Here is a 15,742-nt window from a genome sequence, read left to right as displayed (position 1 = left end):
ATTCTGATTGACGCGCTCTGTCTGGCCATTCGACTGCGGGTGGAAAGCAGAAGAGAATGACAACCGAACCCCCAAGCGAGAACAGAAAGCCTTCCAGAATCTGGAAACAAACTGCGTGCCCCTATCAGAGACTATGTCTGAAGGAATACCGTGCAATTTGACAATGTCTACGCCAGCGTCTTAGCATTGGGCAAACCAGGAAAAGGGATGAAATGCACCATTTTGCTAAAACGGTCCACCACCACCAGAATCACAGTCTTCCCCGAGGAACGAGGCAGGTCCGTTATGAAGTCCATGGACAGATGTGTCCAAGGACGGGAAGGAATGGGTAAGGGAAGGAGAGGACCTGATGGCCGTGAATGAGGGACTTTGGCACGAGCGCAAGTCTCGCAGGCTGCCACAAAACCCTCAACCGACTTACGAAGCGCAGGCCACCAGAATCTCCGAGCGATGAGATCCAGTTTGGCTTTTACCCCCGGGTGCCCAGCAAGGACCGTATCGTGGTGTTCTTTAAAAATCTTGTGTCTTAAAGCGAGAGGCACAAACAACCTCCCAGGAGGACAAAGATCAGGAGCCTCTGACTGGGCTGCCTGCACCTCTGCCTCCAATTCAGGAAAAAGAGCAGAGACCACCACACCTTCGGCCTAAATGGGACCCGGGTCTTCAAAATTCCCGCCTCCCGGAAAACAACGTGACAGGGCATCTGCCTTCACATTCTTAACTCCAGGGCGGAACGTGACAACAAAATTAAACCTAGAAAAGAACAACGACCATCTGGCCTGTCTCGGGTTCAGACGCTTGGCTGACTCCAAGTAGGCCAGATTTTTATGGTCAGTAAATACGGTAATAGGGTGTCTGGCTCCCTCTAGCCAATGGCGCCATTCCTCAAAAGCCAACTTGATGGCCAACAATTCCCTATCTCCCACATCGTAATTTCTCTCTGCGGAGGAGAGTTTTCTTGAGAAAAAGGCACACGGTCGCCAATTGGCAGGAGAGGAACCCTGAGACAAGACCGCCCCCACACCCACCTCAGAAGCATCAACCTCAACTATGAAGGGTAAAGAAACATCAGGTTGCACCAAGATGGGAGCGGAAGCAAAACTCTCCTTGATATCACAAAAAGCCTTACGCGCCTCTACTGACCAAGAAGAAAAATCTACCCCCTTTCTGGTCATATCAGTGAGTGGTTTAACAATAGAAGAATAATTCAAAATGAACTTCCTGTAATAATTGGCAAAGCCCAAAAAATGCATCAGCGCCTTCTGATTCTCAGGAAGCTCCCACTCAAGCACAGCGCGGACCTTCTCGGGGTCCATGCGAAAACCAGAAGCGGAGAGAAGAAACCCCAGAAATTGAATTTCTGGAACCGCAAACACACATTTTTCCAGTTTCGCATATAATTTATTTTCCCGCAGGATGAGCAAGACCTGACGTAAATGTTCCTTATGAGTTTTGAAATCGGGAGAAAAAATCTAAATGTTATCCAAATACACCAATACAAATTTTCCCATCAAATGATAAAAAATGCTGTTCACGAAATGCTAAAAAACGGCTGGGGCATTCATCAAACCAAAAGGCATAACCAAATTTTCAAAATGGCCCTCAGGGGTATTGAAGGCCGTCTTCCATTCGTCCCCTTCTCTGACCCTGACCAGGTTGTATGCCCCTCTTAAATCTAATTTGGAAAAGACTTTAGCCCCAACAACCTGGTTAAATAGGTCCGGGATCAGAGGAAGCGGATAAGGGTCACGAATTGTGATATTGTTCAGCTCCCTGAAATCCAGACAAGGTCTTAAAGAACCATCTTTTTTCTTAACAAAGAAAAAAACCAGCGGCAACAGGTGACTTTGAAGGTCATATGTGTCCCTTTCTCAGACTCTCAGAGATATAAGCACTCATAGCGATCCTCTCAGGTTGGGAAAGATTGTATAAACGAGATTTAGGCAGCTTGGCGTCTGGGATGAGATTAATAGGGCAATCGTACTCCCTGTGCGGGGGCAAATCCTGAACTCCACTCTCAGAGAAGACATCCGAAAATTCAGAGAGAAAAGATGGTACAGTCTTAGTAGCAACCTCAGAAACAGATGTCATGAGGCAATTCTCTCTGCAAAAGTCACTCCAACCATTTATTTGCCTCGCTTGCCAATCAATGGTGGGGTTATGCTTAGTGAGCCAGGGCAGCCCCAACACCAGAGGGGTGGGTAAACCGCTAAGGACGAAACATGACACATCCTCAACATGAGCATCACTCACAATTAAACGGATATTGTGAACTATGCCCTTTAATGATTTTTGAGAAAGTGGAGCGGAATCGATAGCAAAAACAGGAATATCCTTTCCCAAAGTGCGCACCTGGAAACCATGAGTTATCACAAATTGATTATCAATGAGATTGACCGCTGCTCCACTATCCACAAAAATCTCACAAAAAATGTTCTTGCTCTCTAGCGCCACCCTAGCCGGCAGGACAAAACGGGAACTACAAGCAAATGGAAAACCTTGAATTTCCGCCTCAACCCTGCCAATAGTAACAGACGGAACATTTTTAAAAGATTTTTTCCTGTTTGTTTCTTTATTACTCCCAGAAAACTGCCTGAATCTCCTAGAGGGACAAATATTTGCCAAATGATTTATACCTCCACAACAAAAACAAACCCTCCCATGCGAGCTGAATCTTCTATTGTCAGAAGCAATCAACCCCAGCTGCATGGGCTCCTGCTCAGAAGGGGCTGACGGCGACTGATACCCCTGCGCACAGAACGGGACCGCTGCACTGTCCTGGGACTGAGTATGACAGGAAGGGGACATCTCTCCTCTCTCTCTAAGATGCCTGTTAATACGAACGGCCTGAGACATAGCAGAGTCCAAAGAAATAGGCCTCTCATGAAAGGCAAATGCATCTTTCAATCCCTCTGAAAGACCATGGCAAAATTGACTTCGGAGCGCAGCATCATTCCAACCAGTATCAACTGCCCATCTCCGAAATTCTTAACAGTATATTTCTGCGGATTGTTTACCCTGGCATAATAGACGTAGTTTAGACTCAGCCAGAGCAATACGATCCGGATCATCATATATCTGACCCAGGGCTAAAAAGAATTCATCCACTGAACGGAGGGGCCGTGCCCCCTCCGGCAGCGAAAATGCCCAGGACTGAGCGTTACCTCTGAGCAGCGATATAATGATCCCCACCCTCCGTTCCTCATCACCAGAGGAGTGGGGAAGAAGGTGAAAATGAAGTTTGCAAGCCTCTCTAAAACGCACAAAATTCTCACTACCCCCGGAGAACGTATCCGGGAGCGAGATCTTAGGCTCAGAACAAACTCCATGAACGCAAGCTGAACCGGTCACTTGAAGCTGAGAAAAAGTCTTACGGAGATCAGCTACCTCCAATGAAAGACCCTGGAAGCGTTCAGCCAAAAGTGAAACCGGATCCATGCTTGAGACGGTTATGGCGGCTTATAATGTCACGGACGGTGTACAGGAAACAAGGCAAAGCAACATGTATAAACGACTCGCTGGATCCAAAAACTAAGGAACCAAGGGAGACCCCTGCAGAAGACCTGGCACTTTCCCTGGCTGCTCAGCCTATGCAAAGATCCGAATGGTGGAGGTTTGCATATCCACGAACCTTGACTATAAAGCCCTGAGCACCCTACAATAGTGAGGGGACACGACCACCGGCTCCCTACACAAGATACGGAGGGAGTCAGGGTCACCTGGGATCCAGCAAACAGAAAATAACAGATAAAGGTACAACACTTAGCTTTGAAGCAAACAGGAGGACAGAGTCAGCGTGCACACACACTCCAGGAAGTAGTATAAGCCGCCCAGAAAAGCCTTCTGGGGAAGAATTTAAAGGGAAGCAATTAGTCCAACACATGACAGCTGAGAGAGGCTAACGAGAGGAGGAGCTGAATACCACAACACAGAAACTCAAGGAGGAGGTTCTGAAAGGCCTCTGTCAGAGCTTCTCAGCTGTCTGGTTGTGACAGTACCCCTCCCTCTATGAGTGGACTCCGGACACTCAGAACCCACCTTCTCAGGATGGGACCTATGGAAAGCCCTGATGAGACGAGAGGCCTTAATGTCCGTCACTGGGACCCACATCCTCTCCTCAGGACCATACCCCTCCCACTGAACAAGGTACTGAAGAGAACCGCGGACAAGACGAGAATCCACAATCCTAGAGACCTGAAATTCAAGATTCCCATCAACCATAATCGGAGGAGGAGGCAAAGGCGAGGGTACAATGGGTTGAACATAAGGTTTCAATAAGGACTTATGAAAAACATTATGGATCTTCCAAGTCTGAGGAAGATCAAGACGGTATGCAACAGGATTGATGACAGACAGGATTTTGTAAGGCCTAATAAACCTAGGACCCAACTTCCAGGAGGGAACCTTCAATTTGATATTCTTGGTAGACAACCACACCAGATCACTAACATTCAGGTCCGGACCAAGCACACGTCTCTTATCTGCCACACGCTTATATCTCTCACGCATGCTCTTTAGATTATCTTGAATCTTTTGCCAAATAGATGACAAAGACGAGGAGAATCTGTCCTCATCAGGTAAACCAGAAGACCCCTCTCCCGAGAAAGTCCCAAACTGTGGCTGAAACCCATTTGCACCAAAAAATGGTGACTTATCAGAGGACTCCTGACGACGGTTATTTAAAGCAAACTCAGCAAGGGACAAAAAAGAACACCAATCCTCTTGATTCTCCGCCACAAAACAACGCAGATATGTCTCCAGATTCTGATTGACGCGCTCTGTCTGGCCATTCGACTGCGGGTGGAAAGCAGAAGAGAATGACAACCGAACCCCCAAGCGAGAACAGAAAGCCTTCCAGAATCTGGAAACAAACTGCGTGCCCCTATCAGAGACTATGTCTGAAGGAATACCGTGCAATTTGACAATGTCTACGCCAGCGTCTTAGCATTGGGCAAACCAGGAAAAGGGATGAAATGCACCATTTTGCTAAAACGGTCCACCACCACCAGAATCACAGTCTTCCCCGAGGAACGAGGCAGGTCCGTTATGAAGTCCATGGACAGATGTGTCCAAGGACGGGAAGGAATGGGTAAGGGAAGGAGAGGACCTGATGGCCGTGAATGAGGGACTTTGGCACGAGCGCAAGTCTCGCAGGCTGCCACAAAACCCTCAACCGACTTACGAAGCGCAGGCCACCAGAATCTCCGAGCGATGAGATCCAGTTTGGCTTTTACCCCCGGGTGCCCAGCAAGGACCGTATCGTGGTGTTCTTTAAAAATCTTGTGTCTTAAAGCGAGAGGCACAAACAACCTCCCAGGAGGACAAAGATCAGGAGCCTCTGACTGGGCTGCCTGCACCTCTGCCTCCAATTCAGGAAAAAGAGCAGAGACCACCACACCTTCGGCCTAAATGGGACCCGGGTCTTCAAAATTCCCGCCTCCCGGAAAACAACGTGACAGGGCATCTGCCTTCACATTCTTAACTCCAGGGCGGAACGTGACAACAAAATTAAACCTAGAAAAGAACAACGACCATCTGGCCTGTCTCGGGTTCAGACGCTTGGCTGACTCCAAGTAGGCCAGATTTTTATGGTCAGTAAATACGGTAATAGGGTGTCTGGCTCCCTCTAGCCAATGGCGCCATTCCTCAAAAGCCAACTTGATGGCCAACAATTCCCTATCTCCCACATCGTAATTTCTCTCTGCGGAGGAGAGTTTTCTTGAGAAAAAGGCACACGGTCGCCAATTGGCAGGAGAGGAACCCTGAGACAAGACCGCCCCCACACCCACCTCAGAAGCATCAACCTCAACTATGAAGGGTAAAGAAACATCAGGTTGCACCAAGATGGGAGCGGAAGCAAAACTCTCCTTGATATCACAAAAAGCCTTACGCGCCTCTACTGACCAAGAAGAAAAATCTACCCCCTTTCTGGTCATATCAGTGAGTGGTTTAACAATAGAAGAATAATTCAAAATGAACTTCCTGTAATAATTGGCAAAGCCCAAAAAATGCATCAGCGCCTTCTGATTCTCAGGAAGCTCCCACTCAAGCACAGCGCGGACCTTCTCGGGGTCCATGCGAAAACCAGAAGCGGAGAGAAGAAACCCCAGAAATTGAATTTCTGGAACCGCAAACACACATTTTTCCAGTTTCGCATATAATTTATTTTCCCGCAGGATGAGCAAGACCTGACGTAAATGTTCCTTATGAGTTTTGAAATCGGGAGAAAAAATCTAAATGTTATCCAAATACACCAATACAAATTTTCCCATCAAATGATAAAAAATGCTGTTCACGAAATGCTAAAAAACGGCTGGGGCATTCATCAAACCAAAAGGCATAACCAAATTTTCAAAATGGCCCTCAGGGGTATTGAAGGCCGTCTTCCATTCGTCCCCTTCTCTGACCCTGACCAGGTTGTATGCCCCTCTTAAATCTAATTTGGAAAAGACTTTAGCCCCAACAACCTGGTTAAATAGGTCCGGGATCAGAGGAAGCGGATAAGGGTCACGAATTGTGATATTGTTCAGCTCCCTGAAATCCAGACAAGGTCTTAAAGAACCATCTTTTTTCTTAACAAAGAAAAAAACCAGCGGCAACAGGTGACTTTGAAGGTCATATGTGTCCCTTTCTCAGACTCTCAGAGATATAAGCACTCATAGCGATCCTCTCAGGTTGGGAAAGATTGTATAAACGAGATTTAGGCAGCTTGGCGTCTGGGATGAGATTAATAGGGCAATCGTACTCCCTGTGCGGGGGCAAATCCTGAACTCCACTCTCAGAGAAGACATCCGAAAATTCAGAGAGAAAAGATGGTACAGTCTTAGTAGCAACCTCAGAAACAGATGTCATGAGGCAATTCTCTCTGCAAAAGTCACTCCAACCATTTATTTGCCTCGCTTGCCAATCAATGGTGGGGTTATGCTTAGTGAGCCAGGGCAGCCCCAACACCAGAGGGGTGGGTAAACCGCTAAGGACGAAACATGACACATCCTCAACATGAGCATCACTCACAATTAAACGGATATTGTGAACTATGCCCTTTAATGATTTTTGAGAAAGTGGAGCGGAATCGATAGCAAAAACAGGAATATCCTTTCCCAAAGTGCGCACCTGGAAACCATGAGTTATCACAAATTGATTATCAATGAGATTGACCGCTGCTCCACTATCCACAAAAATCTCACAAAAAATGTTCTTGCTCTCTAGCGCCACCCTAGCCGGCAGGACAAAACGGGAACTACAAGCAAATGGAAAACCTTGAATTTCCGCCTCAACCCTGCCAATAGTAACAGACGGAACATTTTTAAAAGATTTTTTCCTGTTTGTTTCTTTATTACTCCCAGAAAACTGCCTGAATCTCCTAGAGGGACAAATATTTGCCAAATGATTTATACCTCCACAACAAAAACAAACCCTCCCATGCGAGCTGAATCTTCTATTGTCAGAAGCAATCAACCCCAGCTGCATGGGCTCCTGCTCAGAAGGGGCTGACGGCGACTGATACCCCTGCGCACAGAACGGGACCGCTGCACTGTCCTGGGACTGAGTATGACAGGAAGGGGACATCTCTCCTCTCTCTCTAAGATGCCTGTTAATACGAACGGCCTGAGACATAGCAGAGTCCAAAGAAATAGGCCTCTCATGAAAGGCAAATGCATCTTTCAATCCCTCTGAAAGACCATGGCAAAATTGACTTCGGAGCGCAGCATCATTCCAACCAGTATCAACTGCCCATCTCCGAAATTCTTAACAGTATATTTCTGCGGATTGTTTACCCTGGCATAATAGACGTAGTTTAGACTCAGCCAGAGCAATACGATCCGGATCATCATATATCTGACCCAGGGCTAAAAAGAATTCATCCACTGAACGGAGGGGCCGTGCCCCCTCCGGCAGCGAAAAGGCCCAGGACTGAGCGTTACCTCTGAGCAGCGATATAATGATCCCCACCCTCCGTTCCTCATCACCAGAGGAGTGGGGAAGAAGGTGAAAATGAAGTTTGCAAGCCTCTCTAAAACGCACAAAATTCTCACTACCCCCGGAGAACGTATCCAGGAGCGAGATCTTAGGCTCAGAACAAACTCCATGAACGCAAGCTGAACCGGTCACTTGAAGCTGAGAAAAAGTCTTACGGAGATCAGCTACCTCCAATGAAAGACCCTGGAAGCGTTCAGCCAAAAGTGAAACCGGATCCATGCTTGAGACGGTTATGGCGGCTTATAATGTCACGGACGGTGTACAGGAAACAAGGCAAAGCAACATGTATAAACGACTCGCTGGATCCAAAAACTAAGGAACCAAGGGAGACCCCTGCAGAAGACCTGGCACTTTCCCTGGCTGCTCAGCCTATGCAAAGATCCGAATGGTGGAGGTTTGCATATCCACGAACCTTGACTATAAAGCCCTGAGCACCCTACAATAGTGAGGGGACACGACCACCGGCTCCCTACACAAGATACGGAGGGAGTCAGGGTCACCTGGGATCCAGCAAACAGAAAATAACAGATAAAGGTACAACACTTAGCTTTGAAGCAAACAGGAGGACAGAGTCAGCGTGCACACACACTCCAGGAAGTAGTATAAGCCGCCCAGAAAAGCCTTCTGGGGAAGAATTTAAAGGGAAGCAATTAGTCCAACACATGACAGCTGAGAGAGGCTAACGAGAGGAGGAGCTGAATACCACAACACAGAAACTCAAGGAGGAGGTTCTGAAAGGCCTCTGTCAGAGCTTCTCAGCTGTCTGGTTGTGACAACCACAGAGTGGCCCTATGAAATAGTGGTGAGGTGGAAACAGGATGAGGAGACCACAGAGTGGCCCAAAGACAGAGTGTGGAGGTGGCGGCAGCATTGGGAGGCCACAGAGTGGCGCAATGACAGAGTGTGGAGGTGACGGAAGCATCAGTAGGCCACAGAGTGGCACAATGACAAAGTGTGGAGGTGGCTGCAGCATCAGAAGACTAGTGTTGATCACAAATATTTGAATTGCGAATTTAAATCGCGAATATCGGCACTTCGAGAATTTGCAAATATTTAGAATATCGCAAAATATATTCATAATCGCGAATATTAAATTTTTTCAAAAATGCCAGTTTTTATGGGAAATTTTTGCAACCAAGAGAATAATGCCTGGAGATCTGGAATTTGCGAATTCTCGAATATATGGCGAATATTTGCCCAAATATTCGAGAAATATGGCAAATTTGAATATTGCCCCAGCCGCTCATCACTACAGAAGACCACAGAGTGGCAAGGTGACATGGTGTGGAGGTGGCAGCAGCATGAGAAGACCATAGAGTGGCAAGGTGACATATTGTGGAGGTGGCAGCAAGAGGCCACAGAGTGACAAAGTGACATAGTGTGGCGGTTGCAGTAGCATCAGGAGGCCACAGAGTGGCAAGGTGACATAATGTGGAGGTGGCAGCAGCATAAGGAGACCACAGAGTGACAAGGTGACATAGTTTGAAGGTGGAAGTAGCATGAGAAGACCACAGAGTGACAAGGTGACATAATGTGGAGGTTGCAGTAGCATTAGGAGGCCACAGAGTGGCAAGGTGACATAGTGTGGAGGTGGCAGCAGAATCAGGAGGCCACAGAGTGGCAAGGTGACATAGTGTGGAGGTGGGTGGCAATACCAGTACCCACTGAAGATGGAGGGTGAAAGAAGGAGGAATTGGCATCAGATGTGTGGCACCAGGCAGGTGGCAGCATCAGAATAGTAGCTGAGGCAGGTAGCCAGAAGAAACCAGTCTCATTTGTCAAAGTGTTGGTGTGGCACAATGGATTATCTAGTCTGATATATCAGACAATGGTGGGTGGAAATCCTGGCTGATACATGCCTGATTTATTGTCACAACCAGACATCTGAGAAGCTCTGGCGTCTTAGAGAGAGAGGAGAGATCTCTCCTTCCTGTCATACTCAGTCCCAGGACAGTGCAGCGGTCTCATTCTGTGCGCAGGGGTCTCAGTCGCTGTCAGCCCCTTCTGAGCAGGAGCCCATGCAGCTGGGGTTGATTGCCTCTGACAATAGAAGATTCAGCCCGCATGGGAAGGTTTGTTTTTGTTGTGGAGGTATAAATCATTTGGCAAATGTTTGTCCCTCTAGGAGATTCAGGCAGTTTTCTGGGAGTAATAAAGAAACAAAGAAAGCTCAAAGAGGAGGTTCTGAAAGGCATCTGTCAGAGCTTCTCAGATGTCTGGTTGTGACATTTATCTTGACAAAGGTCAGTTTCTCCACTTTTTGGGTGGACAGGTGAGTTTTTCTTGGGGTAACTATGGCCCCCGCCGCACTAAACACCTGCTCTGATGCCACACTACTGGCGGGGCAGGACAGCTTTTCCAGGGCAAACTCGGCCAGTTGCGGCCACAGATCCAGTTTTGCTGCCCAGTAGTGCAGCGGATCTTCAATGATGGCTTGCAGGGTGCACTCCAAGTATGCCACCACCTGCTGGTTCAGGTTCTGCTCCAGGTCTATATTCTGCTACCGGTAAGTAATTTCTTCACTAGGCGGTGAAGAAAGCTGCTAAACAGCGATTCTAGACTCAGGCTGCTGCTGATGGGGTACTGCTCCTTCCAACCACCCCTCCTCAGCAACCATGGGAGTGGAACATGAGCACAGAGGGCCCCCCCGGACAGACCTGCGAGAAGATGGATGATGGCGCAGATAGGCAGTGGCCAACTGTATAGTCTCTATAGTGTGGTCTCTATAGTAGTTTGGTTTGTCCTCTCTCTCAGCGGGTGTAAAAAAGGCCCCCTTTTTTTTTTTTTTTTTAAATACAAAGAGTGTTTATTGGTAGTGCAGGATCCAGTTATTACATTGATAATTAGTGTTAACCCTATAATACCACAGGTCTGTCTGCAGCATGGAAGACACTGTACCATAGAAGAATGCATAGTCAGAAGCTCTCATTATAGTGTGCTACCACAGAGGAAGCTGAGGTGTCAGTTCACTGTCATACAACATTGGGGAGGTTTAACATGAGATGGAAGTCCTCTCTGAGTGAACCCCAAGTCTTAAGACACAGACATGTCCTCCTTCACCAGTCCCGAGAACGACTGATGTGTAGTGTCCACCATGTACGCCAGAGATCAGGAGGAAGAGAAAAGGTGTCTGGAAGGAGGTAGTACTGAGGGTATTAGAGGGGAGTTACAAGGAGGGTATCCGTGTGGGCAGTAAGTGGTGATCTGTTCTGGTACTGTACAGATATAAAGTAGGGATCTGTACAGGACAGAGCCGTGATCTATTGGGGAGTACAACACAGTACATATAACAGATCTGCGGTCCTTTGGGAAAACAGTACACAGAAACAGTACACAGAGCAGGGGTCATTTGGGTATACTAGGCATAGAGGTGTCATCTCTTGAGGATACTGTGCACCGAAGAGTGATTTAGGGATACTCTGAACAATAAGCAGGGATCTACTGGGGATATTGTATATACACAGAGTACACTGTGTACGAAGCAAGGTGATTGCTTGGCATATACTGTAGAGGAGCGATCATTTTGGATACCTTATTCACAGAAGAGAGATCTCTTGAGATACTATGTAAACAGAGTAGTGATCTACAGTAATTGGGATACTGTGTATACAGAGCAGTGATCTCTTGGGGATACCTTGTAAGTGAGCAGTGATCTCTTGGGGATACCTTGTAAGTGAGCAGTGATCTCTTGGGGATACCTTGTAACTGAGCAGTGATCTCTTGGGGATACCTTGTAACTGAGCAGTGATCTCCTGGGGATACCTTGAAACTGAGCAGTGATCTCTTGGGGATACATTGAAACTGAGCAGTGATCTCTTGGGGATACCTTGAAACTGAGCAGTGATCTCTTGGGGATACCTTGAAACTGAGCAGTGATCTCTTGGGGATACCTTGAAACTGAGCAGTGATCTCTTGGGGGTATGGTATCCGTTTTTCGATCCTGTGTATGTGCACAGTGGTGATCTGGTTGGGGTTGTTGCACAGACATTGGGGTTTTCTTGAGAGAACATAGAAGGGATCATGGTCGCACACTGACTGATAGTTCTGTAGATCGAACAGATCTTCTGTATTATTGTCCGAGATGTGAAAAATGATGCAGATCCTCTCTCTGGTTAGGTCACGTCCAGACTTCGGTAGGGATCACCCCTTCTTTGCTATTGAGAGGAGGCAGAAGATACTCTTCAGCCAGAAAGTACAAAGGGAACTCCACCAGATGTCCCCTCACCCTCGCCAACATCTCCCGGGAGAGGATGGGATCAGTATTTGCCAGATGGGGTACGCAGGTGTAAGCCTGGCGTATTCGATGACTTGGCACACTGTTGGTCGGAAGACATCGAAACACCTGATCATAAAGTGCGGTATTATTCAGTGCTATCTGATTCCAGACATTACTAAAGAACTCATCGGATATTGGATCGGAGACATCCAGACACGGCGGCTTCTGTGCACCCAGGAGAGTATTAAAGCAGTCCATGCGCAGGCTGAGTGCATATTTTCCTGCCTGGTATGGCTTCCCATCCATAAAGGACTGCTGATATTCTGTATCTTCCACCATGATGGCCAGTTCACTGTCCCTCTTTCCCAGCATGCTCCTGTCATTGATATTAGCCGAGCCTATGATGACTTTTCGGTCATCCACAATCAGCATTTTGCTGTGTATGTAAACGAGTTCTGTGACCAGAGACCCATCCGGCATCTCCCCGTGTGTCCGCAGGCCACACACTGACAGGTACTGGCGCCAGGCGTCTCCCATTTCTTCCTTCAAACGATAAATTATAGAATTATCTCCACGGCAAATAGAACTGAATGTAAAGTGCAGGATGGCCTGGATGGAGTTTCCACCTCCCAACTCAATATTGCCCTCAAAGCCAGGTAACAGAGGGATCACAATGAAGACCCGGAATTTTTTGCCTTCCTTGTGAGCGTGGCATATCCTCTGTACGATGGCGTCCGCTATCATGTTCTGGATTATTCTTCCATCTGTAGAACTGATGAAAAACTGGTTCTCTATGTACACGTAGTGCTCAGCGTGGGATATACAGTCCAGGTAAGCATTGAGGATGGAGCATTCATTACATCCTGCTGACCAGCGATCGACTGACCGCAGCACCTGTACACTGGCACTGCAACATCCTGGTACTGTGTAATTATACCGCTCTGCCGTAGAAAGAGACTTGGGAAGCAAATATGGATACTCCGGCCCATTATATTTTCTTGTCTTGTTAAAGTTCCACCTCTGGATGAAGTGTCTGGAGGCATCCCTAGCTGCTTTACCATGAATCACAGCACCCACGTCCCGCCACGGCATTCGGGGATTTTTCATGCGATCAATAAAATCCTCGAACGGTTTGTCCAGTTGTACCCAGTCTCTGAGGATGAGGTTACTGTAGTCTTTGCCCATCCAGGTCTGGCATTCCATAGAGGGTTCCTTTGTAGGATGTTCAGCAGATGAGGTTGCTTTCTGGTGAGAGACAGCAGGAGTCCACCTGTTGCTGCATCTCCGTAGATCGTGCATCAGTCAGTCAATAGTCATGATCATCCCATCGGCCATAGGCCAAGTCTAAACCACCCAGAAACACAACAGACTGGTCAATGGCCACCATCTTCTCATGGTGAGCCCAGAGGAAGACTATGGAAGACAAGTGATCGGGGTGACGCATCACCTTAATATTGGGGTGCAGAAGCATTAACGCTCGTTTGCTGTACCCACTGTTAATACCGAGAGCCATTTCCATCTCCTTAAAGAGTATGACACAAACTTTTACCCCAGCCTCCGCCTTATGTTTCAGGATAATGTCCAGTCTAAACTGGTCATCAAACGCTGGGCGCTTCAGGTGGATTTCTGGGCTGAGCCACCAGTCAGTGATGAAGATCTCCTCACGAGCCTGCAGCAGGGCATCAGCAACCGCAGCAAAATAAGTGGCGCCATTAACAAACCACTTCACTTGGGTTTTATGCCTCACTGGTGCATGAGCATCAAACCGATGAAGACTCAGAAAGTCCTTCCCTTGATCCTCAGCAATCTGGGTGATCTGCTGTGTCCACCAGCGAGCCTGACGATACCCACTGAACTTCAGGTTCAGCGTCCGTTGATAGCTCTGTACACTGACCCCGTATTTAGTCTCCGTTGCTTTTTTGCCAATCTCAGTTTTAAATAAAGGATCAAAGAGAAGAACAAAGGAAATTTCTCCAGAGTCCGGTTTTATGTACAGAAGAAAGGAGTCTTTTACCACAAACCACCTTTTTGACCAACGGTAACAGATTCTGTGATGGCCGAAGCAATTGATACCTTGAACTTGATGACCACCAGATCTCTTAAGTATGAAACCTTCTAATCCTTTAATCCCAAGGTCTGTAATGAAGGAGAACTGACTGACCTCCAGAAACTCCCTCATAGCATGGTAGTTTCGGTAGAAGGCCTTGGCCAGTAGCGCATTGAGGTAGTCTGCAAGGTATTTCTGTTTACTTGGGGTCCTTCGTGACGACTCTCCAGAAGCATGAAGCAGAGAGGGCATTTCTTCGGAGGTGGTTTCAGCTCGTGACCGAGTCACATTAAACCGAGAGAGTGGGTTCAGGGGAAGGAGGGAGACAAATATTTTGTGTCTTAGAAGATCACGGTGAAGCTCCTGAAAATGTTTGAACTTCTTTTTAATGATCCATTGGAACGGGCCGTGTGTCAGGGCTACAGAATATAAAGTGCTGGTTCGAACCTTGGATCCGCTGGTATAACGCTCGGTCTGTAATATATTTGCAGTCACGGGGACACCTTTCAGGAAAACAGACCCTTGGTGCTTTAGTGGCTTCAGATCATAGATGGTCAGGAAAGCTTCATCATCTCCAGCATCCAGCTCATCAACGTCCAACTCTAGGACTGCAGCGTCCAGGTGTTCAGGCAGGAAGCAGCCATCGGGGGAGTCTGGAGTCTGCATGTTAGAAGACACCTGACTGCGGCGTGCCCTCACTTCCTGCAGCCGCACACACCTCTCCCAGCCCTCCCCAATCTGTACCAGTGACTCCACCCTGCCCTCCCCTAACTCTGAAAAAGGCCCCCATTTTGGACCGGTAGCGAGGGTCCAATACAGTGGAGAGCCATTCTGCTGAATGGTGACAATTCAGCTGTCCCTACCCAAGCAAGTGAGCATGCAGTGGGCCGTTTGCGCAAGTGACTCAGAGGGACTCCCTGCCTCCATCTCCACCGCATACTGCCACTGTGTGTCTAGGTTCTCTGCCTCTACTTCCTCATCACCCTGTAGCTCTTTTGGCTGCTCCTGCTCCTCCTCTCCTGCCACCTGTGTAGAAAAATCACCCATTTTGCTACACATTGCTTGTGCTCCAATATCCTTCTCCTTCTCCAGTTCAGCCCCCACAGGGCCCACTTGGCCATGAAATGTAGGCTCCATGTCTCCAGTCCCCTGACCAGCCAGATTTACCAGCATCTGTCTTAGGACATGAAGCAGTGGAATGACATAGTTTATCCCATAGTCCTGGTGACTGACAAATAATGTGGCCCTCTCAAAGGGCCTGAGAAAATGGCAGGTGTCACTCATGAGCTGCCATTGGCTGACATCGAAGGTACACAGGGGAGTACTCCTGTCCACTTGGATCATCAGGAAATTGTTTATGGCCTATCTCTGTTCGTACAGTTGGTCCAACATATGGAGGGTGGAATTCCTACGGGTGGAAACATAGCATATCAGCCTATGTTGGGGGATACCGTTTTGCAGCTGCAGCCTAAGGAGGGTGTCTGTTTTTGCAGTGTCTG

General features: G+C 47.8%; 1 protein-coding gene across 1 annotated transcript; it reads right to left on the bottom strand.

Annotated features, from left to right (window-relative positions):
- Positions 1–11,917: 11,917 nt before the first annotated feature.
- LOC122938892 (phospholipase D2-like) lies at positions 11,918–14,945 on the bottom strand. Its single transcript, XM_044294746.1, is given in 2 exon segments — positions 11,918–13,468; positions 13,470–14,945. Coding segments are annotated over 2 exon segments (2,811 nt in total). The 5' UTR covers positions 14,910–14,945; the 3' UTR covers positions 11,918–12,097.
- Between the last annotated feature and the right edge of the window lie 797 nt (positions 14,946–15,742).

This window comes from Bufo gargarizans, chromosome 5, assembly GCF_014858855.1.
Source record: "Bufo gargarizans isolate SCDJY-AF-19 chromosome 5, ASM1485885v1, whole genome shotgun sequence".
NCBI lineage: Eukaryota > Metazoa > Chordata > Amphibia > Anura > Bufonidae > Bufo > Bufo gargarizans.
Note: the sequence above shows the minus strand (reverse complement) of the source record. Positions and strands in the feature narration are given on the sequence as shown.